The sequence below is a fragment of the Pseudonaja textilis genome, chromosome 13, assembly GCF_049901715.1.
Source record: "Pseudonaja textilis isolate UNSWEBS1 chromosome 13, rPseTex1.2, whole genome shotgun sequence".
NCBI lineage: Eukaryota > Metazoa > Chordata > Lepidosauria > Squamata > Elapidae > Pseudonaja > Pseudonaja textilis.
The window spans coordinates 11,174,114-11,199,147 of NC_142002.1; the positions used below are offsets into that span (position 1 = coordinate 11,174,114).

The 25,034-nt window shown below is 41.1% G+C and overlaps 1 protein-coding gene across 8 annotated transcripts in view; it reads left to right on the top strand.

The window, feature by feature from the left end:
* ZFAND6 (zinc finger AN1-type containing 6) overlaps positions 1 to 25,034 on the top strand; it is a 55,756-nt gene that overhangs the window by 22,802 nt on the left and 7,920 nt on the right. For 4 of the 8 annotated variants that reach the window (XM_026709576.2, XM_026709578.2, XM_026709575.2 and 1 more), the window contains exons 2-5: positions 15,953 to 16,122; positions 19,016 to 19,127; positions 21,254 to 21,354; positions 24,399 to 24,620. In XM_026709576.2, coding sequence (XP_026565361.1) covers positions 15,969 to 16,122; positions 19,016 to 19,127; positions 21,254 to 21,354; positions 24,399 to 24,620 — 589 coding nt within the window. In that variant the 5' untranslated portion in view covers positions 15,953 to 15,968. The remainder of the gene's footprint in view (positions 1 to 15,952; positions 16,123 to 19,015; positions 19,128 to 21,253; positions 21,355 to 24,398; positions 24,621 to 25,034) is intronic. The other 4 variants (XM_087941368.1, XM_026709580.2, XM_087941369.1 and 1 more) reach the window with 2 other exon arrangements.

Sequence of the window (25,034 nt, forward strand, 5' to 3'; positions counted from 1 at the left end):
GGAAGGAAAAATAGAAATAAAACAAAATAGAGCAAGCAAAGACGGTAATGCATTTAGCCTTGGGCTTTTATTTGCCGAAGAAGAAGAGAGATTCAAATGACTTAAACCGCTGCAAGTTTTCAAGAGTAATTTAGACCTGGCCAAACAGTTAAGAATTGGAGAAGAAAAATGCAAATAGGCTTTGCTATCTTATCCCAGCCATTCAGAGGCATGCATGGGCTGTGGAGATTGCTTTACGCGGGGTTCAAAAAAGCATTGGCGTGCTTGAATTTAGTCATTGTGGTTTTCAAACCGTAGCTTATAGCTTAGGCTTTCATCAAACTGATTTGTGCTTTGTGCAGAAACACGTGAAACCCAGTTCAATTTGTGTACCCGGTAAACCACAATTAAATGGTGGCTTAGAATAGTGTATGAAGCTTGTTATTTTTCTGTGTTCTTGTTGTTCAAAATACAAAATTTAAGACATCTACAAAACTGGGCGAAGCTACCATCAGCTCATTTTCTGGGGCTTGTTCCAGCCCTCCATCTGTGAAACTAATAGAATCTTGATGCGATCCTCTGCTCCACATTGGTCAGACCTGACCATATTCCAGTTCCTTTTAATAACTACAAAACAGTTAGTAGTGGCAGGGAAACAATCTCAACAAGGCCATTGCTTCCTTTTTAGTCCCTTTAAAACAAGCTGCCCTTGTGTGCCCTCTGTTTCAATTTTCCCAAACTTTCAGTTGTGTAAAGTGGAGGGAAACTGTCCCTGTAATCCAGGCATATCACAAAGCTTATTTTATACTCCAGAGATGGTATTCAGCAGGGTTTTGACCAGTTCTGGAGAACCCATAGTGGAAATTTGGAGTAGTTCAGAGAACCAGCAAATACCGCCTCTGACTGGCCACACCCCCATCTATTCTATTCCTCCCATTGAGTCCCAGATGATCAGCTGGGTCTTCTTTGGTTGCCCTACATAGGAGAACGGAGCTGGAAAGCAGGTTAGTGGGATGGGGAGGGAATGGAGATTTTGCAATAAGCTTCCCCTGCCACGCCCATCATGCCACGCCCACCAAGCCACGCCCACAGAACCAGTAGTAAAAATGTTGAATCCCACCACTGTTATACTTGGAAGAACAGAAAAGAATAACAGAGTTGAAAGGGACCTTGGAGGTCTTCTAGTCTAAGCCCATGCTCAAGCAGGAAACCCTATACCATTTCAGAGAAATGGTTGTCCAATTTCTTCATGAAAACTTCCAGTGTTGGAGCATTCACAATTTCTGGAAGCAAGTCATTCCACTGATTAATTGTTCTCACTGTTAGGAAATTTATCGTTAGTTCTAAATTGCTTCTCTCCTTGATTAGTCTCCATCCATTGCTTCTTGTCTCAGGTGCTTTAGAGAATAGCGTGACTCCCTCTTCTTTGGGGCAGCCCCTGAGATATTGGAAGACTGCTATCATGTCCCCCCAGCCTTTCTTTTCACTAGACTAGACATGCCCAATTCCTGGAATTGTTCTTCATATGTCTTCACCTCCAGCCCTCTCAATTGTCTTTGTTGCTCTTTTCTGCAGTTTTCCCCGAATCTCAACAATGTTTTTTACACTAAGGTGACCAAAATTGGATGCGGTTTTATCCAAAACTGGATACAAATAGTCCTCAACTTATGACAGTTCATTTAGTGGCCATTCAGAGTTAATGGCAGTTAACGGTTCATTCAGTGACCATTCAAAATTAATGGCAAAATGTGACTTATGACCATTTTTCACACTTAATGACCCTTGCAGCATCCTCATGGTCCCGCGTTCAAAATTCAGACACTTGACTCATATTTATGATGGTATTGCAGTGTCCTGGGCCGCACGATCCCCATTTGCAACCTTCTGACAAAGTCAATGGGAGGAAGGCAGATTCACTTAACGGCCGTGTGACTAACTTAACTGTAGTGCTTCACTTAAGAAAAGCAAGGCATCGTAAAACGGGGCAAAACTCACTTAACAGATGCTTTCGTGGTGTGGAGACAGTAACTTGGTCCTCAACACCAATAAGACCAAGGAGCTTATAGTGGACTATAGAAGGAACAGATCAGACAACCAGCCCTTGCTTATCAAGGGAGACCGAGTGGAGCAAGTGGCCAGTTTTAAGTTTCTGTGTGTTACCATAAAAGAGGACCTGATCTGGGGGGCCCACATTGCAGCCCTGGTCAAAAGGGCCCAGCAGAGATTATTCTACCTGAGACTTCTCAGGAAACAACAGCTGAATGAAAAACTGCTGGTGACCTTCTACTGCTGCACCGAAGAGAGTATCTTAACTTCCTGCACCTCTGTATGGGTTGCCAATTGCATAGTGGCAGATAGGACAGCACTCCAGAGGATTAATGTCATTGCCCAGGAGATCATTGGTTGCCCTCTCCCCTCTTTGGAAGCGCTTTATAGCTCCCGCTGCCTTAAGAAAGTTCAAAACATCCTCAAAGATTCATCTCATCCTGGGCACCCCTTTTTTTAAACTATTTTTTTAAACTATTACCATCTGGCAGACAGTACAGGATAATAAAAACAAGGACAAATAGGCTGAAAAACAGCTTCTATCCCAGGGCAGTAGCTCTTTTGAATTCTGCTGTATAGTGCAGTGTTGGTGAGGTGTTGGGGGTTTTCGGTTCAATGTGTAGAGGGTGAAGGATGTGTGTTTGTATTTATTTTCATGGTCATGATATGTATTGAAGATGGTGTTTGATTTTGTTGTACAAGGTGCAATGACAATAAAGTAAACTAAATCTCCCTTAGCAGCAGAAATATTGGGCCCAAATGTGGTCATAAGTCAAGGATGACCCATACCCTTTTATCTTGGTATTGCAATAGAATCGACAAAGTAGCACAAGAGCTAAAAAATTTTCCATATTCATCATTAGACATTAATTATGTTGGGGACAGTTTCCAGAGGGGTGACTATAACTGCCTGTTGCAAAAATACAACAAAGAGTCTTCTGGCTGTTTAAAAAGCCAGCACGCTGATGGTAGCATGTGCTTTCATTGTTACATCCTGGGAAAACAGAGTCCCTCTTCTAAGCTTAGTATTGTAGAAATCAACAGCTAATTGAAATTCCCAGGGGATCATTGCAGTTCGCATATGCCAGAAAGTAGGAGTTGATTTTGACTAAAACTGGTCTACAAATTAAGGATTTTTCTTCCTGGGGGAGATATTGGGAGAGTTGATCCAAAATTACACAAGCTCAGCACCAAGGATACAGTAGTTAAACAAATTAAGCCAGTATGTAGACATAATCTTATAGACAAACAGTCTTCAAAGAGCTAAGATTTTTTTTCTATTGAAATTTCATATCCCGGTGCACCCCACGGGCCCGGAGCAACTGATGGCAGTTTTCTAAATATTGACAGATGGTCCTTTGGGGGCTTGCAGTAGCCAAATAAAATAGTCCAAGAGCATAAAAGAGTGCAATGCTAAACCTGTAAAATGTAGAATCTGTTAAGAAATTGTATGTCCAGGTAGCCTTCAGAGACAGGGAAAATCTTTTGTTAGTGAAATATGCTTTTCTTTTAAAAAATGTTAAAGAATTGAGTGAGGATTACAGCTCAGTTCCAAATAACAATTGCATTTAGACTTATATGCCGCTTTACAGCCCTCACTAAGCAGTTTACAGATTCAGTATATTGACCGCAACAATCTCATTTTACCCACCTGGGAAGGATGGAAGGCTGAGTCAACCTTGAGTCAATCAGGATCGAACTCCTGACAGTGGGCAGAGATAGCTTGCAATATGACTTTCTAACCACTGTGCTACCAGGAAGGAGAATGAGAAAGGGAATAAGAGAGGGAGGGAAGAAGGAAGAAAGGAATAGCTATAGCATGTATATACTGCTTCATAGTGTTTTACAGCCCTCTCTAAGCAGTTTTACAGAGTCAACTTCTGGCCCCCAATCTGGGTCCTCATTTTACCCACCTTGGAAGGACGGAAGGCTGAGTCAACCTTGAGTCCTTCGGGATCAAACTCCAGACTGCTCAGAGTTAGCCTCGCAATACTGCATTCTTATCACTGAATCACATGGCAGATGCGCTAATGATGATTTGTTTAGCTGAAACCACAGACTCCCATTGGGATACAGTGTAGAGCACAGTTCCACTTTCTAGTTAAATCTCAATGTGTTTGCGCTTAGATCAGCTACTGTTTTTTTTTTTCAGCCTCACTTCTCACATGTGAAATGGGGATGGTCATTACAGGATGGTAGGAGAAGGAAATAATGGTTTGAGAGTCACTTCGCCAGTGGAGACGGCTGGAGATGGTGTTGGAAGATTTGCAAAAACGCTGCTACCCGTAAGCAGAATAATGAGTCGGGCAGCTGCAGTTCAGAATGTCCAAGAATATTGCCCAGGGGTGAGTGGGAGGTCACAGTGCCCTGCATTGAAATTATTTCCTTTAACATCTAGAGAGATTACCATCTAGAGATCTGCCACTGAGGTGGTTTTTTTTTTCTTTGCTCATCAAAGGACCACATTCTTAATAAAGGAACCCCAACTTTTCAGGACAGGGCCTTCCAAACCTTGTTATAGGAATTTATCAGGGAGACTTATATGTCTGCTTAATTGAAGGTGATTATAGCTTTTTGAAGCAGGGGTTTTCAAACTTGACAAGTTTAAGACTTGTGGACTTCAACTCCCAGAATTCCTCCTCTAGTCATGTTAGCTCAGGGATTCTGCAAGTCCACAAGCCTTAAACTTGCCAAGTTTGAAGACCCTTGTTTTACAGCCGTAAAACAAGGGTCTTCAAACTTGGCAAGTTTAAGGCTTGCCATCCCTCCCCAAACCTTATCACAGCATGCAATAAAAGTTTCATAAACAGCAGGCAGTAAGAAATAAAACAGAGCTGGACTCCACCATTCCTTCAGAAACATCCTGTTCGGTAGCCTTAAAAACATTTTCTGCTCGAAGTCCGTGATGGCTTTGGCCTTCCAAAACTGAGAGTAACATCAAGGTTCTGTCTCTTTAAGAATCTCAAACCTGCTTTTAATGCATCCAGTGTGAGCAGCCCCCCCTCTTTTTTTCTTACAACGTGTGGATGCAGAAAGGTGGCGGGTGTGCAGTTTCGTTTGCTTCTCCTATTGGCAGGCCTTGCTTATCTTGTTTTTCCAGAATTTTTGCATGTTTAGAAATGCAGAAGCAAACGTCTCTTTGGCAGGTGCCTTGCAAAACAGGAGTGGATTCTTCCTCCACTCCCTTTGGCTTCCTTAAGCCAGTTTTGGACCGTTTTTTTTTTGTTTGTTTGTTTGTGCTCAGCATTTGAAATCTTGAACTTCGTGTACAGATCAAAGCACAGGGATTCTTGGAGTTGCTAGGAGAACGACCAGGCCCCTTGAACAGTGGCTGTGCTTTGCCAAAACAAATGCACAGGCTATATTAAGCATTCCTTTGCTAGAACAAGATGATGTCTAGATGGCTTTAAATAGTGAGAACTGAGCTACAGGAAGGGCACAGTAGCCTAGCAGTTAAGATGCTGGGCTTGTCCACTGTAAGGTGTGCGGTTCGAGACCCAAGCACCATGTGATGGAGTGAGCTCCCATTCTTGCCTCAGCTCCTGCCCACCTAGTAGGTTGAAAACATGCAAATGTAAGTAGATAATTAGGTACCACTTTGGTGGGAAGACAACAGTGTTCTGTGTGCCTTGGCATATGGTCATGCTTGCCACATGACCACAGAAAGGATCTTTGGACAATGCTGGCTACTTCAGCTAAGAAACAGAGATAAGTATCACCTTATAGTGTTGGACACAACTGGACAAGGGAAACATTTATCTTTTTGAACCAAACTATATACTGGAGGATGATCTTTTAAAAATCAAGGATTGGTCTGTTGGTTGGCTTGAAGAAGTTCTCTGATTTAGTTCAAGCAGAAAGTCTCCTTGGTCTGGGTGTCGTCTAGTCCTTCATTGTCACCACCCATGATGACAAGTCCTCTTCTGCTACACTGCAACAGAAAAATAGAATAAATGAGCTGGAAGGGACCTTGGAGGTCTTCTAGTCCAGCCCCCTGCTCAAGCAGGAGAACCTATATAAATGACTGTTCAATCTCTTATTTAAAACCTCCAGTGATGGAGGCCCACAATTTCTGGAGGCAAACTATTTCACTGATTAATTGTCCTCACTGTTAGGAAATTTCTCCTTAATTCTAGGTTGCTTCTTTCTTTGATTAGTTTCCAACCATTGTTTCTCGTCCTGCCCTCTGGTGCATTGGAGAATAATTTGACCCCCTCTTCTTTTGTGGCAGCCCTTCCAATACTGGAATACTGCTATCCTGTCACCCCTAATTCTTCTTTTCTTTAGAGGTATCCTATTTCTGAATTGAGAGTGTCCATGGAACTATTGCTCTACCGTTAATGCATTTCTCTAATTCTCATCTTGGATTCTATGTGACTTGATGACCAACAGTATATCTTGTAGTAGATGAATGATGGGCGTTCATTATGAGAACAAGGCAAGGTGTGTTTGTGAACAGCCAGTAGAGAGACCTATAAGGAGGTAACAGGAAATAAACAGTCTCTTAAAATTGTACTGATGGTAGCTGGTAAAAAACCAGGGAATCCTGCCTCAAGCTGCACTCATCGTGAGCCAATGAGTCATTGGGAAAGATTTGATTTCTTCTATCCTGCAGTGGCATAAAGGATCTCTGCCAACTGATTCCATCTTAAATTCAGAAAGTTAATCTTCCCTTGGGGATCAAAGTCTTCAGATGGCCTGGTTTAAGGTTGTTCCCCGCCCCCCATTGGTATTCCTATGGCTGCATAAACTGGTCCTTTTGCATTGATGTGTCAAATAGTCTGGCCTTGATTTGGAAAGAATAACATGAGCGAAAGGTGGGTTCTACTCTACATAGTGTCAGGCCGGTCTAAAACTGATGTCTTTGATCTTCAAAATCGCAAGATCTAATCTTAGAGCATATGGGCTGATTTTCCTGGGCTGAGCTATTCTAGGCTGCAGATAGATAGAAGGTATGAGTCTCTGCTCTTTCAATAATATTTTCCCAGGGATGATCAGCCACCTGAATGAGGATTATTTGGCTATGAATCATCCTGCATAAATAGAAAGCTATAAACGAGTCTAGCAAAAGTGTTTAGCATGATGAATGTGGATAAACTGTTATTTCTCTTTTCCTCCCTCCCTCCCTCTCCCCCTTTCCATCTTTCTCTCCCCCCGTTTCTTTCTCTCTCCCTGTCTCTCTCTCTTTCTCTCTCCCCGTCTCTCTTTCCATCTCTTTTTCTCCCTGCCTCTCTCTCTTTCTATCTCTCTCTTTCTCTTCCCGTTTCTTTCCATCTCTTTCTCTCCCCATGTCTCTCTCTCTCTTTCCATCTCTTTCTCCCTCTCTCTCTACCCCCCTCCCTCCTATCTCTATCTCTCCTTCCCTAGAAGCTTGTATCAAACCAGAAAAGAGAAGCGCTGGAGCAGGGTAAAAACATTTGCTTTAGTGTTTAGCGAAGAGTGGTTTTATCTTCATTGCAATTCTCAAGCCCCAGGTTCCAGGTATGACAATTATTAGAACACAGAATAACAGAGTTGGAAGGGACCTTGGAGGTCTTCTAGTCCAACCCGTACTCAAGCAGGAAACCCCATACCATGACAGACAGATGGTTGTCCAATCTGTTTGTCAGTGTTCCAAGTAATGCGCCCATAGAAAGCAGAACTCCGAGGCAGGTAGATTCCTCAAAGAGCAATTTATTTGGATACATCATTCAGGGCTCAAGGTTGACACACTGTTCTTGGAATCCTCCAGTGTTGGAGCACTTCTGGAGGCAAGTCGTCCCATTGATTAATTGTTCGAACTGCCTGGAAATTTCTCCTGAGTTCTGGATTGCATCTCTCCTTGATTAGTTTCCATCCATTGCTTCTTGTCCTGCCTTTTAGTGTGATAGAGGAGGAATTTGCACACAAAAGATGGCTTTAACAAGAAAAGTTGCAGTCGGTTCTACACATAAGCATTTTTTTTCTCGAAAGATAGTCAAGGGTGGCCTTTTGAAATGCTACGGGCATGGTAAGCTATCACATTGAAGGCTTAGTGATTCTGAAAATAGACACAAAAAGAACTACTCGGATATTATGCAATGTAACCTCTGTCTGGACGCATCGCTAGGCAGAGCAAGTTTGTTCTCTAACTTTTAACAATTTGAAGCATTCGGATCAACAGTGGCAAGCTCTCCATTAAAATTCAAGGATTCTGATTTGATTTAGCCAAAGGACAGGTGTTTTTTTAATAATAGGGCTAAAAATGAAAGATTTATGGGAAAGTCCATTCATTCCAGCTTAATTTTCTAAATTAAGTAGTTTCCTATTTCAGGATTTTGACTTGGGGGTAAATAAAAAGTTGCTCATATAATTAGAGGCAGTTCCTGAATTTAAAGAATATCCATCAAAAATCACATTTTGGATGGTAAATTTAAAATGTCACTCTCTGGCTTGGAGTGATGTTTTTCAGGAAGTTTGTTTTAGCTGCTTAAGGAGCAGAAAAAGAAAGAAAAAAACAATTGCTGAATTTTTCTTTTGTGGTCATTGTTTTTTTTTTTTGAACTATGTAATGTGATTAACAAACATTAGATATCTGTCTGCATTAACCCAAATCCAAGATGCATAGGGGGAAATATAATTACTACAAAAAAATTCACTAAACAATTAATAAAGAGACAACTACTGTACATATTTTTATCACGGATGTAAAATATTGTTATTGAGGTAAATCATAAAATCCATCCATATTTGATATAATTGTGCTTCGCCTTTGATGTCTCATTATTTAATTTTTTTCCCCCTTAATGTGGCAATTGAAGAGGTAGTAACATTGTTCAGTGACCAAAGTTTCTTTTTTCAGTAAAAACATAGATGGAAACAATCTTTACAATGTATAAGGAGATGAAATAAATCACTAAAGTTTGTTCCAGGTTTTTTTTTTGTGCTTTTTTTTGGTCTGAGGGTTGTAAAGTTTCCAAGATAGCTTTCTGTATTGCAAGTTCACGTAACACTACTCTCTTTTTGGTGAGTAGCCCTTTTAATTTGTTACACTTTATAAATATGTTCCATGTAACTACAAATGTATGCATGGTTGCTTTGTTGGCTGCCCAATTGCCAAGACAGCTTACAGAAACAGTGCAACACACATTGTGAGAATGAGCTACATAAATAAAATAACGAAGCAGCCATGCTGAGGAGGACAGAATTCAAAACACACAATGCTATGATGGGTTCATAAATACTCCTAACCCAGTGTCTTTTCCCAAAAAACAGGTTCCTAAAGCACTATCTGTGTCTCTGTATCTTATCTACCATTATCTATTTATCTTTATCTATTTATCTTTATCTATCTATCTATCTATCTATCTATCTATCTATCTATCTATCTATCTCTGTCTGTCTGTCTGTCTATCCATCCATCCTCTGTCCCTAATTTATATCCTCTAGAACTCTGTCTATCTATCATATCTGTCTAAAATCTATCAATCATCTATCCTATCTATCACCTATCATCTCTCTAATCAATATCTATAGCTATCTGTTAATCATCTATATCTAGATAATCTGTCTCTATATCATCTATAGCAGTCTGTCTATCTTTCTATGTTATATATCATCTATCAATCATCTCTCTACTCTATCTATCTATCTATCTATCTATCTATCTATCTATCTATCTATCATTATAATCTCTCTCTATTCAATAGCTGTCTGTCTGTCTACTTACCTATCTATCTACCTAGTCAGGATGATAGACAGCCAGCTATAGATTCATAGACATATATGGGGGCGGGGATATGCATGCTATTCCAAAAGTTAGTTGTGCAAAGATTTCCTGTGATGCCTCTTTTGAGGTAGCCTCTTAAAGCTTTATTAAAACTTTAGCTTAGGGACAAACCACGCATTATGGCAACTATGGTGAGGACTCTTGATTAGGCTGAGTTTTTCTTTGCAAGGTTCAGCTTGCTCAAAGTTGCTCCTTCTGTGCTATAGGCTGCGTGAAGTTCGGTTTCTAGAATGGGTTCTAGCATGGGTTTGTTCCGCATATTTATGGTGAGGCAACTCACCATGGTTGGTTAATTTTAATCATCTTTTTTTCCCCTTTCCCTTTTGTGTGTGTGTGGTTTGCCACGTTGGACAAGCCCAGTGAGTTGGGTGAGTTTATAATTCTGTATTTTGGCTGAGCCTAATTTCTACAATTGTTCAGTGCACAGCTCAAATGCAGCTATGGCATTGGATCATAGAGGAGTGAATGATGTTTTAGAGAAAATCATTTGGGGGGCATTTGGGTTAAATTTTGGTCTGAAGCCTGTTTTGCTGCAACTTTAGTTAAGAAGCTGTGCAAAACTTCAGTGTGCGACAGAAACTTCGCTGGGTTTTTAAGATACCATTTGGGGTAGTGGTTAAGGTGCTGGCCTAGAAATCAGGAGGCTGTGAATTCTAGTCCTGCCTTTGCATGAATGATGGTTAGATGACTTTGAGCCATTCACTCTCTTTCAGCCCAACTCACTTTGTTGCAGGGTTGTTGTTGTGGGGAAAATAGGAGGATATATGTTCATTGCCTTGAGTTACCTATAAAATAATAAAGGTGGGATAAAAAAAATCCAATGAATCAAATAAATAAGAGAGTTGAACAGAAATGTGTAGATACGTCTTCTGGAGAGTACTGAAAAAGTACTGGATTCAACAGGATTGTGTGTGTGTGTGTGTGTGTGTGTGTGTCTTAGACTTCTCCAACCATGGCAAGTATTGTTGTGATTGCACCTCTCAGCATGAAACCCAAATGTTTCTGGAAAACCTCATTTTCAAAGCATAAAATTGCACTCAATTTCATTCCCTGTGCTCTCAGATTCTTATGCAAATGGTTATTTGATCCTGGATGAATCCAAAACGAAGAACATCTGAGCAGAAACTGAGGTTACTAAATTAGTTTGCCCCTAAAAGGTTGAATTAAATTACTCCTTAACCACAAAGTAGCAAGCAAATTTTACATTTTTCCAGTTTTACAGTATCAGGAAGCGATTTTTCCCCCCTCTGTTCCTAACTGTCCCTTTTACTACAGTAGTAACTTCTCTGCTTCCTTTTAGTCTGACGTGGCATCTTGCCGGGTATTTTTTCTTTCTGCCGATGACTAATTTGACGTTCTGCCGACTCATGTGAAACCTTTGACCTAGTTGGACTGTGTCTTAGTTGGTGTCACCAAGTTATTGTAGAACTTCCTCTTCCCTGCTTATCTTGTTTTTGTTTTTAGAGGTGCTATCTTTCTTCATCATTAAGTAGTCTATGTGTCGGTCCAAGTCTTGTCAATATCTATAATTAAGTATCTGTTGGATCCTGTTTACCAGATGATTGATCTTGGAGTAAATCCATATTGCATGATTTAAATGATTTAAATGATTTAAAACCTTTGGATTTTTATACGATGCTTTAAATGCTAATATTAAATTTAGCCTTATGGAAATAAATCTACTTACTTGGGATGATTGCTAGCACGAAGCTTGAACTTAGAATGACTTGAAACAAACTAATTTTCAATCACGATGACTAGGTGATGTTTAAAGAATCTTTTTCACTTTAGAAGAAAATTATAGATTCATTTAATTGGGGGGAAAATCACTTCTTTTTCCTTGTACTGGCTTGATCCATATTGAAAGCTTGGTTTTGTTTTTGTTTTAATCTTACAAGGTCAGGGAGAAAGTTTTTTATTTGTTTTTAATGTATCTTCTTGGGTCATTTTTTTTCCTTTTTGCAAACTGTGTTTGTTTTTGTTTTATGTTAACCTTACTTTTGCTTGAAAACGTGTCAATGAGAACCATCTGTTAAAAACAAATCGTGATTTATGCAGTTGATTTGGTGCAGGGTGGTTATTTGATCTTCATTTGTTTGCTTGTTTCTCCATTAATAAGCATTATTTTAACCTAGCTGTAAACTCAAATAGCTGTCAATTTTTCTCCCCAGAATGTTTCTCCACAAACACTTCCATGTCAGGAAGCCTTTTTCTCACTCTTGTTAAAGGAGAATGTGAAAATCAAGAACTTCTAGCCAACTGGATGCTTCAGACTTCCATATGTTCTTGTTTTGCTCTCTAGAACAGCGGTTGTCAACTGGTGGGCCGCAAGAAAATTTTGGTGGGCTGCAGAGAAATCTCAGCCCCAGAGCACCCCCACAAAGCAATTAATCCAGGCTGCGCAGAAACATAAGGCTGCGCCACCCACATGGCCCGCGGGAACCCTCCCCGCCCACTCACTCCTTACCCGGTAAACCTGCCTGCTAAATTGCCATTTTTCCTTTTTCCGACCATCAGCTGTTCTGCTGTGCTGAGAGATTTAGATTAGCTAGGAAGCAGGAAATGGTTGGATTTCTTGTTTTCTAGCTAGTCTTTAGATCTTTGGCTCAGCACAGCCGAACCTCCCTTAGGACTGAAGGTTTGCTTGCAAGCAAATTCATTGCAGACTCACGGCAAGCAAATTTGAGAGACTGAGATAGCCAATGGCAGATAGATAGATCTCTGAATGAATCTGTGATTCTGTGAGCAACTCAATCTGCCTGCCTGCTTTGCCTGATTTTGGATAAAAGTTGCCCTTTTTTAATAAAAAAAAACCAATATTTATATAAATATTTATATTTACATACAAGCCATGCCCAGCCAGTCACATAACCACCAAGCCACAGCAACAAATTAGGCCATGCCCACAGAACCAGTTGGTGGTTCCTGGGATCTAAAATTATGAGTTTGGTGCTCCCTGAGGTCCAAAAGGTTGACAACCCCTGCTCTAGAATATTGTAGAGGGGAGGATGCAGATCAATTGAACATTGAAACATACTGCTTTCTTAATTGGTAAAGGTTTTTTTTTTTTTTACAAAGGATGTGTTGCAACTTTTGGATATCTTAGAATAATGTCACAGAGGTGATACAGAGGCACATGCTATCCATAATTGTGAGCTGTATTATACTTCCCTTGATATTCACCAAGTTTCCTCACCCAACTGGAATTTTAAGAAGAATTTATTTCTTATCAACTCTTGCTCACTGCGTGGACATGTTCCTGCTACTGATATGGAAGTGGCTTGTTGTTTCTTTCAGATTTTATTAACTCCCAGGCTGTCCCTAGGTCAGTGATGGTGAACCTTTTTGTTGTGGTGTGCCAAAAGCACGCACATGCCGGTACCCACAATGCAATGTGCCCCTCCCCACATGTGTTGCAATCCCCCCTTACCTGCACTACACAAGCGCATGCCTCGGAGCTGATTTTTGGGCCGTTTGAGGCCATTTTCACCCACCTGGGGGCTCAAGGGAAGCCTCTGCAGCCTTTGGAGGCTGAAAAACCGGCCCGTTTCGGCACTTCTGGGAGGGCAAAAAAGGCCTCAAATGGGCCAAAAATCAACTGGGAGGCATGCGCATGTGCAGTGCAGGTAAGTTTAGCTGGGGCTCGTGTGCCCATACCAATGGCTCTGCATGCCACCTGTGGCACATGTGCCATAATTATGCCATCCCGGCCCTAGGTTAAAAATGTGGAGATTCTCAGTCATCCAGGTCATGGTGCTTTTTCAAGAGGCAACTGGACTTAGTTTTTCCTTGAAGACATTTCACTTCTCATCCAAGAAGCTTCTTCAGTTTCTGAAGAAGGATTTTTACCTCATGTTTTACCCAAGGATTAAGGGCTTGTCCAGATTAAGGACAACCTTTAGATGTGGGTGGACTCCCTATTATTGAAAGTGGTGGACAGGATTGTCCTTCCTCAAGCCTATGAACTACTGAAGCTCCACAATGCCTTCAGGAACCTCAGAAGATGAGCAATTTTAATATTCAGTGATCCCTTGGTGCTGAACAAAGTGATTTATGACCATTTTCAGACTTACAACCATTGTAGCATCCCCATGATCATGATCAAAATTCCATTCTTTGGCAAATAACTCATAACCATGTCCATGTCCCGGGGGTCATGTGACCCCCTTTTGCAACCTTCTGACAAGCAAAGTCAACGGGGAAGCTAGATTCACTTAACAACTGGATTACTAGTTTAACAAATGCAGCGATTCACTTAATGGTGGCAAGAAAGGTCGTGAAATGGAGCGAAATTAACAACTGTCTCACTTAGCAACAGGAATTTGGGGCTCTGCTGTGGTCATAAGTTGAGGATTATTTGTATCTTAACGTTCAAGCCTAGTTACTAGATATGTACAGTACATCCAGAATTTTCCAAGTGGTTATCTATTCTTTCTTCAGTAATGCTGTTCCAGCTTCCCAGACTTGGTTCCACACAGCTTCTCTGGAATTTTCTATTGGAGTCTCCCATCCAAGTGCTGATTAGGTCTTTTACAGATTAACAGAGTTGGAAGGAACCTTGTAGATCATCTAGTCCAACCTCTTGCCCAAGCAGGAGACCCTACACCATTTCTGACAGATGGGAGTCCAATTTCTTCTTGAAAGTCTCAAGTGATGGTGCTCCCACAACTTCCAAGGGCAACTTCTGTTCCATTGGTGGATTGCTCTCACTGTCAGAAAATTTCTCCTTATTTAAATCTCTCCTTGTTCAGTTTCCATCCATTATTTCTTGTTGGGCCTTCAGATACTTTGGAAAATAGCTTGACCCCTTCCTCCTCTCTGTGGCAGCCCCTCAAATATTGGAAGACTGCTATCCTGTCTCCCCTGGTCCCTTTCTTCACTAGATTAGCCATACCCAGTTCCTGTAACTGTTCTTCCTAATCTAGTATATGTCCAAGTCCAAACAAGGTCAATTAGATAGATGTGAGGTTACTATTATAGCGATTCTGTATAATAAGTTAGGCCAAAAGAACATTTAAGTCAGAATTATCACCAACGATTTGAGCAAGGATTTGACCCAGTTCTCACAGAGTCTGTGACAGGTAGACCTTGCCTCCACAACAATAGAGGCCAAGATTTCTGTGGCCAAGCAAGGTGAATTAAGTGAATTCTGCTCTATTTTACAGCCATTCTTGCCATAGTTGTGAAGCGAATCACCGCACTCATTAAGTTAATAACCCACGGTTGTTAAGTGAATCTGGCTTCTCCATTGACTTTGCTTGTCAGAAGGTTGCAAAAGGGGACCAGACCAACACTGCTGGAACACTGCAACTATCATAAATATGAGCCAGTTGCAAAGTGTCTGAATTTCGATCACATGATTGTGGGGATGCTGCAATGGTCATAAGTGTGAAAAACTGTCAGAAATCACTTTTTTAAATGATGGGCAAAACAGCATCTGAGCAGATGAACAGCCATCAGAAATTTGAAATAACTTTTCTATCTCCATTCCACCAAAGGCTGTTTTTCCTTACAACAAGAAACAAATCCAGAATACTGTTGCTATCTATCTAACCACATCAAGTTCTTCAGTTAGTGAAACTGTCTCTTGATTGACTTTTCATTACCGCTAAATTCAAAGAATAGAACGAAAATAATCTTTTAACACCTCAGAAAGGGCAGATTAATGTCTTTGGAGCCATTAGTCTGATTGATGAGTCTCAAGATTCATCCTCCAGCTAGGAGAAATTGAGATCTAGTTGACCCTGTACTGAATCCAGTTTTTCTTGCTTCTCGTTCTGCTCTTTCTTCCTGTTTTGGTACATTTGGTAAGATGGAAACCCATTTCTTCTGTGGTTCTTACTGGTTTTGCACCAGTTACTCCAGTCTCAGAATGTTGATCTTCAGGGTATGCTTTTGATATGTAAGATGAGATTCAGAGGTATCCTGTGAGTCTTGCTTACCTACCTTTAGATGAAGAGTTGGAGACAGATAACCCCTGGTTTATAAATCCATGCCAAGGCTGGTTGTATAAACTTTTTGTCAATAAGGAAGGAACATGTCATTCTAACCTCTTGGTATAAAAATATGGCCAATTTGTTGAATACAGACAGAGTTGGGCTATTTGGAGTTCTATGCAGCAGCTTGAAAAGACTGAAGTTGACCTGCGCTTGCTGAAATCATTTGTCCTATATTTCTCAGGTCACGAGAAAATATTATGGCTCAAGAAACTAACCATAGCCAAGTGCCTATGCTATGTTCTACTGGATGTGGATTTTATGGAAACCCTCGTACAAATGGCATGTGTTCGGTATGCTACAAAGAACACCTTCAACGGCAGAATGGTAGTAATGGTAGAATTAGCCCATCAGGTAAGTGTGACACAACCCATGGATCTGAATTAATGTGTCGTTTCCTTCCTAGAGACAGAATCTGTGGGCAAAGTGGAATAATACAGACCAGACTAATCAACCAACATTTGTTGGACAAAGTGAGATGGTGTCCTTAGAGGCTAGAAGGGGGACATGTTAGGGATAAAGGCTCTCCAATTTAAGCTCAGCTTTCCCTTGATGGAAAAGTTCGGCCAGATTGATTAGGGGAGTAGAATAATTGGCTTATATGCCTTTTGGGTTGTCTTCAGTTTCCATGAAAACTCAGTACTGGCCATTGTGGAATTCTGGAAGTGAGGTCTTTCCATCAAGACATGGAATTCAGCTGTGGAATTCTAGAGGACATTGTCTTTGCATTGGGACATTGCTGTCTATATCAAAGCGGGGGTAAGCAATGAGACAGAATGATATCACGGACTTACCGTAGAGAAATCTATGGATGACAATGGATAAAAGATAAATAATTGTTTCCCCTTCTGTTGTGACATTAGAGCCCTATTGGAATTAAGTTTGGCGAGATTCAATTCTATTAAAGAGATGCCATGTTTTTTTTAAATCCTCATACATCTATGAAAACCACTGTCTTTTAGTGGATATGTGTTGGCATTGGAGCAGAAGATCCAGATTCAAATCCATCCTCAGCCATAGAATATTTTGCTTGATGACCTTTTCATGGAAACTGAAGACACCCACCCCCACAGGGAGACATATAGGTGGAAACCAATGACTCTGCAGGTGTGCTGTGGGAAACGGGAGAAAGGGAAGGTTTCGTGCCACCTTGAATTCTTGGAAGAACTTGTTAAAACTAATAAATGAAATCATTGATTTCTGGAACTGTTTGGATGGCCACTAGCCTGGATGGCTTTGAAAGGGAGTAGAGATATTAATGGAAGAAAGTTGGCCAGTGTACATCCTCCTATGGGCAACATCCTTGGAAAATAGTTGCAGGGAAGCAATTTGGAGTCATCACATTATTCTACTCTCCCCAAATACATCTGGTGGGTTGCCCTATGCTACAAAATATGCTAGAGCTGATGGTCTTTTGGATTGATCCACTTGACCTCTTAGGTTCTTAGATGTCTCTTCTACTAGTCTGTTGTCATTACCATGTAAGCAAGGTTGAAGCACCTGATTCAGTTGCTGGTTGGTTAGCTTCTGTAAATGAAGGGAAGGCACCATCTCACCCATCGACAGCTGTCTAATTTCTTAGAGCTAGTTGGGGTTTGCACTTCACTGTAAGTAGAAAATGGAACTGATGGGCAGCCTGCTCCCTCCTTTTATCAGAAGCCATGGAAAGGAGGAAGGAAGAGAATCTGCCACCGTGATTAATTGTGTGGTCCTCCAGTCTTACATTTAGGATATGATTCAGCTTTAAATGTAGCCTTCTGTAGAAATCACATTACCAGGGCCTTTTCAGTATAATTGAAGCCGGCTTTCGGTGGCTTGTTTATGTTAACCCAACTCTGATCAATGTGCCTTTGTCAGCAGAAGCTTGCACAATGTAGCTGGAAAAGGGAGGCATAAATAACTTGAGGAAAGGAAAAACCGGTGATCCTCAGTTGACAGCTGCAGTGGAGTCAACACAGAATTGCAGATGTTCTCATTAGAGCGGTAGTTGACTTGCCAAGTTCTGTGTTGTTGCTTAAGTTAAACAACAGCATAGGAGTCTAGCATGGCAGAGCAACTAATGTATTTCAGCTATTTGTTTTTCGTCAAGACAAATTGAGGGGGGCCTATGGCTGAATGACGGTGGCTCATCTTCCTATCCTAAAGGGGTGAACAACCTCCTTTCCTCCCCAAAACCAAAAAACCCAAAACAAAAACAAAATCTTGCACCTTCTAGCTACCTCTGCCTCCAGCCTAGATTGGCCTGCTGCTAATCAGAATAGATTTGTCTTGCCAAAAATATTGGCATCTTAATTTGATTAATTCAGAATGGGTAACACTGGCCTATTTGCTACAGTTTGAAACCTTTGCAAGCCATTCCACTGGCCCCAAGGAGAGAGATAACTGTTCTGACCTAGGCTTCCCAAGATCATAAAGCAGACTCCTCATCCCGATAAAACCCCTTTTATTTAGGTTAAAGTGAATTCCTCTCCAGCAAAGTCCCGGCAAACAGCCTTTCATGAGATTTCACAATTACAGACCTTCATCAGGCTTGGAGAGTAGCCAGGCTGATACCTTCCAAATGCTACGTTGTAGCAGCAATTACTTGGCAAGAAGTCAGGAACAGATCTTCACTCTAATGAATTGAACTTATTGTCTCCTGCAAACACCACTCCCCTTTTGCTTCTCTTTATTCCCTATGGGAGGAGCCATTCAACGGCCACCTGAGCCCTTACTCCCGAGTTGACCCTTAACTGTTCCCTTCTCCTGGCAGCTCTGTGCATGCGCACATTGGGAACAGGCTCCAGCTGTTCTTCTGCCCCACTGATTCCAGACTCTGAAAACAGCTGATAACTGTCAGATGGCCCTGGCCCCATCTCTGCCTCCAAAGCAGAGCCCTCGTCAGAGCCTTCCCCAGACTCCAGGACTGGCCCAGGTTCCTCCACAACCTCTTCTCTGTCTGCTGGCAGGCCACAACAGTAACATTGACAGTGAGCAGAATTCTGACACAATGAAAAGCTGCTGGTATTTTGACATGATTTGAAATGCAGCTTAGGTTGGCCCATTGCTAATCAGAATAGATTTGTCTTGCCAAAAATATTGGCGTCTTAATTGGATGAATTTGGAATGGATTACATTATCCAATCCTACTACATTTTGAAACCTTTGCAAGCCACTGCACCAACCCCAAGGAGAGAGGTAAGGTTGACAGTGAGCAGAATCCTGACATAATGCAAGGCTGTTTTGACACATGTGTCTCTTCTTCTAGCAACTTCAGTTAATAGCCTAACTGAATCTTTACCAGTTCAATGCACTGACGGCAGCATTCAGGACGTTCCTTCAACTCTAGATTCTACGCCTATACCAGCTACACAGCAAAGGTAATATAACTGTGGTGGCGCTAGAAATGTGTTAAATGTTTTTTTGTTGGAGGCCTGATCTGCAAACCACATGGTCCAGGATGATCTTCTATTTATTAATTGGTCCCGATAGACTCTGGCTTCTCTATATAATTTTAGGATGTCTGCTGTCTAGAATCACGTGTTGAGATGGATGGCTATAGAAATCAGATGGCAATAGCACTTAGACTTATATACTGCTTCACAGTGCTTTACAGGCCTCTCTAAGTGGTTTACAAAGTCAGCCTCTTGCCCCCAACAATCTGGGTCCTCATTTTATCAACCTTGGAAGGATGGAAGGCTGAGTCCACCTTGAGCCTGGTGAAATTTGAACTACCAAATTGCAGGCAGCCGGCAGGCAACAGAAGTAGCCTGCAGTACTTTTACACTACCACTGCACCACCATGGCTCACCATATAAATATTATTAACATAGTAGTATTATTAAATGAGGAGTGGGGTAGTTCTTACTCCACCTGCCCATAATGTTTAATAAGGAGTAAGCACTTGGGCAGTATAATGCTTTGAACTTTAGTCAGGATGATTTGCTTTGCAAAGCCAGTTTATGGTAGGAATTAAGATACTGGATAGAAACTGGGAGGCCATGACTTCTAGGTCTCCCTTAGGCATGAAAGCCAGCTGGGTAACTTTAGACAAGCCAACCTAACCCACTCACAGGGAGGTTATAGGGAAATGAAGAAGGAAAGACATGTGTTATGTATACCTCCTTGAGTGCTAGGAAATAAAAGGCGGGATATAAATCTAGTGATTTATATGCACAGCCTCTCTCCCAGGGAAGCAGCCAGAACTGTTCCCTCTTAAATAAATAAATGTAGCAAATTTACAAACCATCCAACTCTCAGCAACTCTGGACATCTTCACCCAAGTATTTTGCTGATCCTAGGAAGGATCAGGTGAAGCTTTGCACCTAAAAATCTTTGTGGTTGATATCTTAGCTTTATATCCTTTTAATAAGCACTGTAGCAATAGCAATAGCACTTAGTCTTATATACCACTTCATAGTTCTTTATAGCCCTCTCTAAGGGGTATACAAAGTCAATATATTGACCCCAACAATCTGGGTCCTCATTTTACCGATCTCAGAAGGATGGAAGGCTGACTTGAGTCAGTCTCCAGGCTGTGGGCAGAGTTTGCCTGCAATACTGCATTATAACCACTGCGCCAAGTGGGACACATTTAATTTGTCTTGCATCGCTTAGTGTTTATGGCGTTCTCTTCCTTCTGCCCCATTTTGATTATCCTGCCATTCTTCCATCTACCGATCCTGGCAGTGGTCCTCCTCCTGTCTTCACAATCACAACTGCAACCTTCTGTGAAGGAAGGTAAGCTAAAACACTAGCTGGCTTGGTGAACTTCATGGTTGAGGAGGGGTTTGAATTGCAATCTCTGTGATGTACAACCTCAACACCCCCTACACACACTTTTAATAAACCGTTGAAATTATAGATCTTAGTAGATTTCTCTGGGTGTTTTCCTATGAAATGGGACAATGTGCCACAGCCAACTCACTCCAGAACAATTTGCCGTGGCCAACTTGCCATGGCCAAGTCATCATGGCCAATTCGCTGCAGGGCAACTCACCATGTGACAATTTAATAATTCTATTTAATTATTTAAAATAAATAAAATAATATTTTAATTGTTGCCGTTCACATTTTGTTCTCTCCCTCCTTTTGCATCCTTCCTTTAATACTGGAAACTAATCAAGGAGAGAAGCAACTTAGAATTAAGGAGAAATTTCCTGACAGTCAGAACAATCAATCAGTGGAACAACTTACGTCCAGAAGTTGTGAATTCTCCAACACTGGAAGTTTTTAAGAAGAGATTGGATAACCATTTGTCTGAAGTGCTGTAGGGTTTCCTGCCTAAGCAGGGGATTGGACTAGTAGACTCCCAAGGTCCCTTCCAACTCTGCTATTCTATTCTATTCTAATAATTTTATTTCACTATTTCTTTGATATTAGTGTAATTGTTGTTCCGCAGCAAGTTGTCCTGAAGCAAATTGGCCATGGTGAATTGTCACAGACCTTTTTCCTACATAGCGGAAAATGGTCTCAGTTTCTAAAGCAACCTTTTCTTCTCTCCCAGCCCTGTATCCAGCCCTTCGTCCCTTTTAGCAGAATCTGTGGCAACATGTGAAGTGGAAAGTTCAGACATCATGGATAAACCTCAAGAAGAAGACATACAAGGTTAGCACAAAGGGGGCCTTGGAATGCCTTTGCCTTCTCTCTTCATTTTTTTTGCCTTGTTTAAATCGCACATTTTGTTCAAGGAAAAGTTTGTTCACTTGCTTTATGAACTGGGGAGTGGATCATTCTGCAATGCTGCTTGGTCAAAAGCTGTGTTCTGACCCAAATCTGTGACACTGGTTATCTATGGAGGAGTTATAGAAACAAAAAGTAAATTGCAGCATCTGAACCAGTTTGGTCTAGTGATTAAGTGACCAGTCTAGAAAGTGTGGAAACTGTGAGTTCTAGTCTCGCTTTAGCCATGGAAGCCAGCTGGGTTGCTTTGGGCCAGTCATTCTCTCTCAGTCCAACCAATCTCATAGAGATTGTGTTACTGTGGGGAAAATAGTAGGAGGAAGGTGTGTTGGATATTGGAGGGAGGGAGGGAGGAAGGAAGGAAGGAGGGAAGGAAGGAAGGAATTTGGATGAACAAGCAAACGTATGTTTAGATTTTGCCAAAGTTAATAGTTGGACAACTACTTCTGGTCAGGGGTTGATGTCTTAGAGTTGGTAGGGCCCCAGTTTTCAATCTTCTGATGGCTTAGAAGTATGATGACCATATATCCTTCATTGCCATATGTCCATCATTGAGGCATTTATTCCCGAAAGCTGTTCTTTAGATTTATTTACTTTTCAAAAACTCATTTTTATCCCTTATTTTTGTCCTTTAACTTTTAAGAGTACAAATGCTGTCACTTCATGTGCAATCTCTCTGCAGAAATTTGCTGCTTATAACTTTATAGCTTTTCTTATGCTTTTCAAATATTTTTATTGGAATGTGGGTTTCTCTAATGTTTTTTCTTGGTTTCATTCTTGAATTTTCCTTTGTAAAAGCCAAGTTATAAATATAAACTACAGATAGATAAGGTAGGTAGACAGACAGACAGACAGACAGACAGATAGACAGATAGATAGAGACAGGCAGGCAGGCAGAGTTCTGACAATGTAATCTGTTAGCATGATGTGACAAGATGTGAAACAGAGATGGTATAGAACAGGGTCTTCAAACTTGACAGCTTTAAGACAAGTCTTAAACTCCCAGAATTCCTCTTCCAGTCATATTAACTCAGGAATTCTGGGTTGAAGTCTGCAAGTCTTAAACTTGCCAAGTTTGAAGACCCTTGGTATAGAATTTTGTTTTCAGTTCAGATGTTCGGAATTCATGGAAACCGATTTAGGAAAACAGGAAGGAGGGAATGCTTGGAGCTCTCTGCCTTCCCATTGGATGCGGTATTCATGTACAGTCATGAGGGTTTGGTAATGTCAAAGGGAAATGATCACTTTCCGTCTCAAATGAATCCATGATTCTCTGTGCCAATAAGAAAAGGGGAGGATGGAAATATGCAAATTAGAGGGTTCCCAACATCTGTAGGGAACAGCTAACCAGGAATGACCTCATACATAAGACAGAGAGAGAAATCTTTGACATCTTTGACTCTTCCAAGCTTTCTTTTGGCCACCTTGGATTCTTACGAAAGGAGGTGCACATTCATTTAGGCAGCAAACAGCGTATGTAAGCATCCCAATGAAGTGATGGAGAGCATGTGGAATATTTGCTACATGGAGCCCCTTTGGAAAACATATGTTAGTTTAAACATTGATCAATAGAAAGGGTCTTCAAACTTGGCAAGTTTGTGGACTTCAGCTCCCAGAATTCCTGAGCTAACATGACTATAGGAGGAGTTCTGGGAGTTGAAGTCCACAAGTCTTAAATCTGTGGAGTTTGAAGACCCCTGATGAACAGGATCAGATCTGAACAATTCTTGGATGGGACACAGCCATAGAAAACCTTAGGAGTGTAAGTTAGATTGGACAGTTGATAAAGATGGTAGAAGACAGATAAACATGGTAGAAGAAAACAATGCCCAACCACATGTACATGGTTACGTACTTTGGGATCAGTTGGGGCTAATAAATTCAAATAAATAATCTCTAGGAGTTGGCCTTGACTCAAAGGAATCCTTATCTTGTATATCTTGTTAGCAGTTTCAGTCTAGCTTTGATGTGCTGAGTATGCAGCTTTGTTATCTTATGCAGTTTTATCTTCCAAGAGAATTCCAGATCTTCAAAGCACCTGTCCTGTCAGTCAGAGGCATTCTGCTACAGTCCTTGATTTATAACAGTTCATTTAGTGACCATTAGATGCACTCACCAGCACTCATAAAAGTTGACTTATGACCATTTTTTTTAATACCTAACAACCATTGTAGCATCCCTATGATCATGGGATTAGAATTTGGACAGTTGGCAACTGACTTGTTCATATGACAGTTGCAATATCCCGCGGTCATGGATCCCCTTTTGTGACCTTCTGACAAACCAAGTCAATGGGGGGGAAGCCAGATTCACTTAATACTAGCTTAACCAACTGCAGCAATTCACTTAACAATGATGGCAAGTAAGTCATAAAATGGGGGAAAGTTTACTTAACAACGGTCTTGTTTGGCAATGCAAAATTCTGGGCTCTGTTGTCATAAGTTGAAGACCCACTTGTACTTCCTCGCTCAGTTCAACACAGTTGAAAGCATTCTTTCAATTGTGTTGAGTTTTGCCTGTGTTGGACGAATTCTGAATTTCCCAATGTTTGGCAAAGCAAGGGAATTAATCCGGTAGAGTTAAGGAAGTGATGGTTGGGTGGGGTGTTATGGAAAAATGTGACTACACGGAGGGATAACACCTTTGGATGAACTTTTCTTCTTCTTTGTTACAAATACTGTTATTATCTTCCTTCTAACCACAGCAGGGCTAAAATTGCATCCCATTGCTAAACAGTCCATCCTTACTACCAATTTACCTACCCTGTTATCTGATGTCTCTCTAGAACTAATTAACTTTTATGTTTCACAGACCTTGAATCCAATTATTTGGGAGCTAGGGATGTTAACAATAAACAAATTGTTTTTAAAACTGTGCATGTAGCATGTTCTTTTTTTAATCTAAAGAAAACAAAAAAAAAACATAACACAAAACACATACCTAAAATACATATCCCGTTGAATAACTAGAACCAACATCAGTGGAGCTTGCCGAGACAATTTCAATAGACAGTACCGGAGACGAATTTTCGATGGATAACTCAGATTTACCTGACACTACCAGGGGCTCAGAAACAGAATGCGATTATGACGTGAACCTAGACAATAATGTAGATGGCCCTGATTTCCTGGTGGAGAGCTCAAGAGCCAAAACGAAGAGCTGTGATTCAGATTTAACACTAACCACAGTAGGTAAGTGGGTTTCCTTGTTAAGTTTGCAGGCACTAACCACGCTTCCCAAACAGTGTGCGGAGTTGCACTAATTTGTCACACAAAAATGGTTGAAATGTGTCTGGAAATGTGTGTTCCAGGGCCCCATTTTTGTGTCCTCTTTCTCCACCCACCCCACAGATGTTCACATCGATAACCAAATCCAGCAGCAAAGTCTTAATTTTGGAGTGGTGCATTTTGTTGAGCTCATTCAGTAAAGCAAAGGCTAAAATAAGCCTCCATTAGTGGTTTATCTCTATGTACCTTCCTCTTGCCTTAGAAGGTGCCTGAAATGTCGCCCCCCCCTCCCTTGTGAAAGTGGCCACCCAAAATGTTATCTTCCCCGCTCAAATGAGGTCACTAGGTTAGTCGTCCTCTGAATTCTTGAAACTGGAT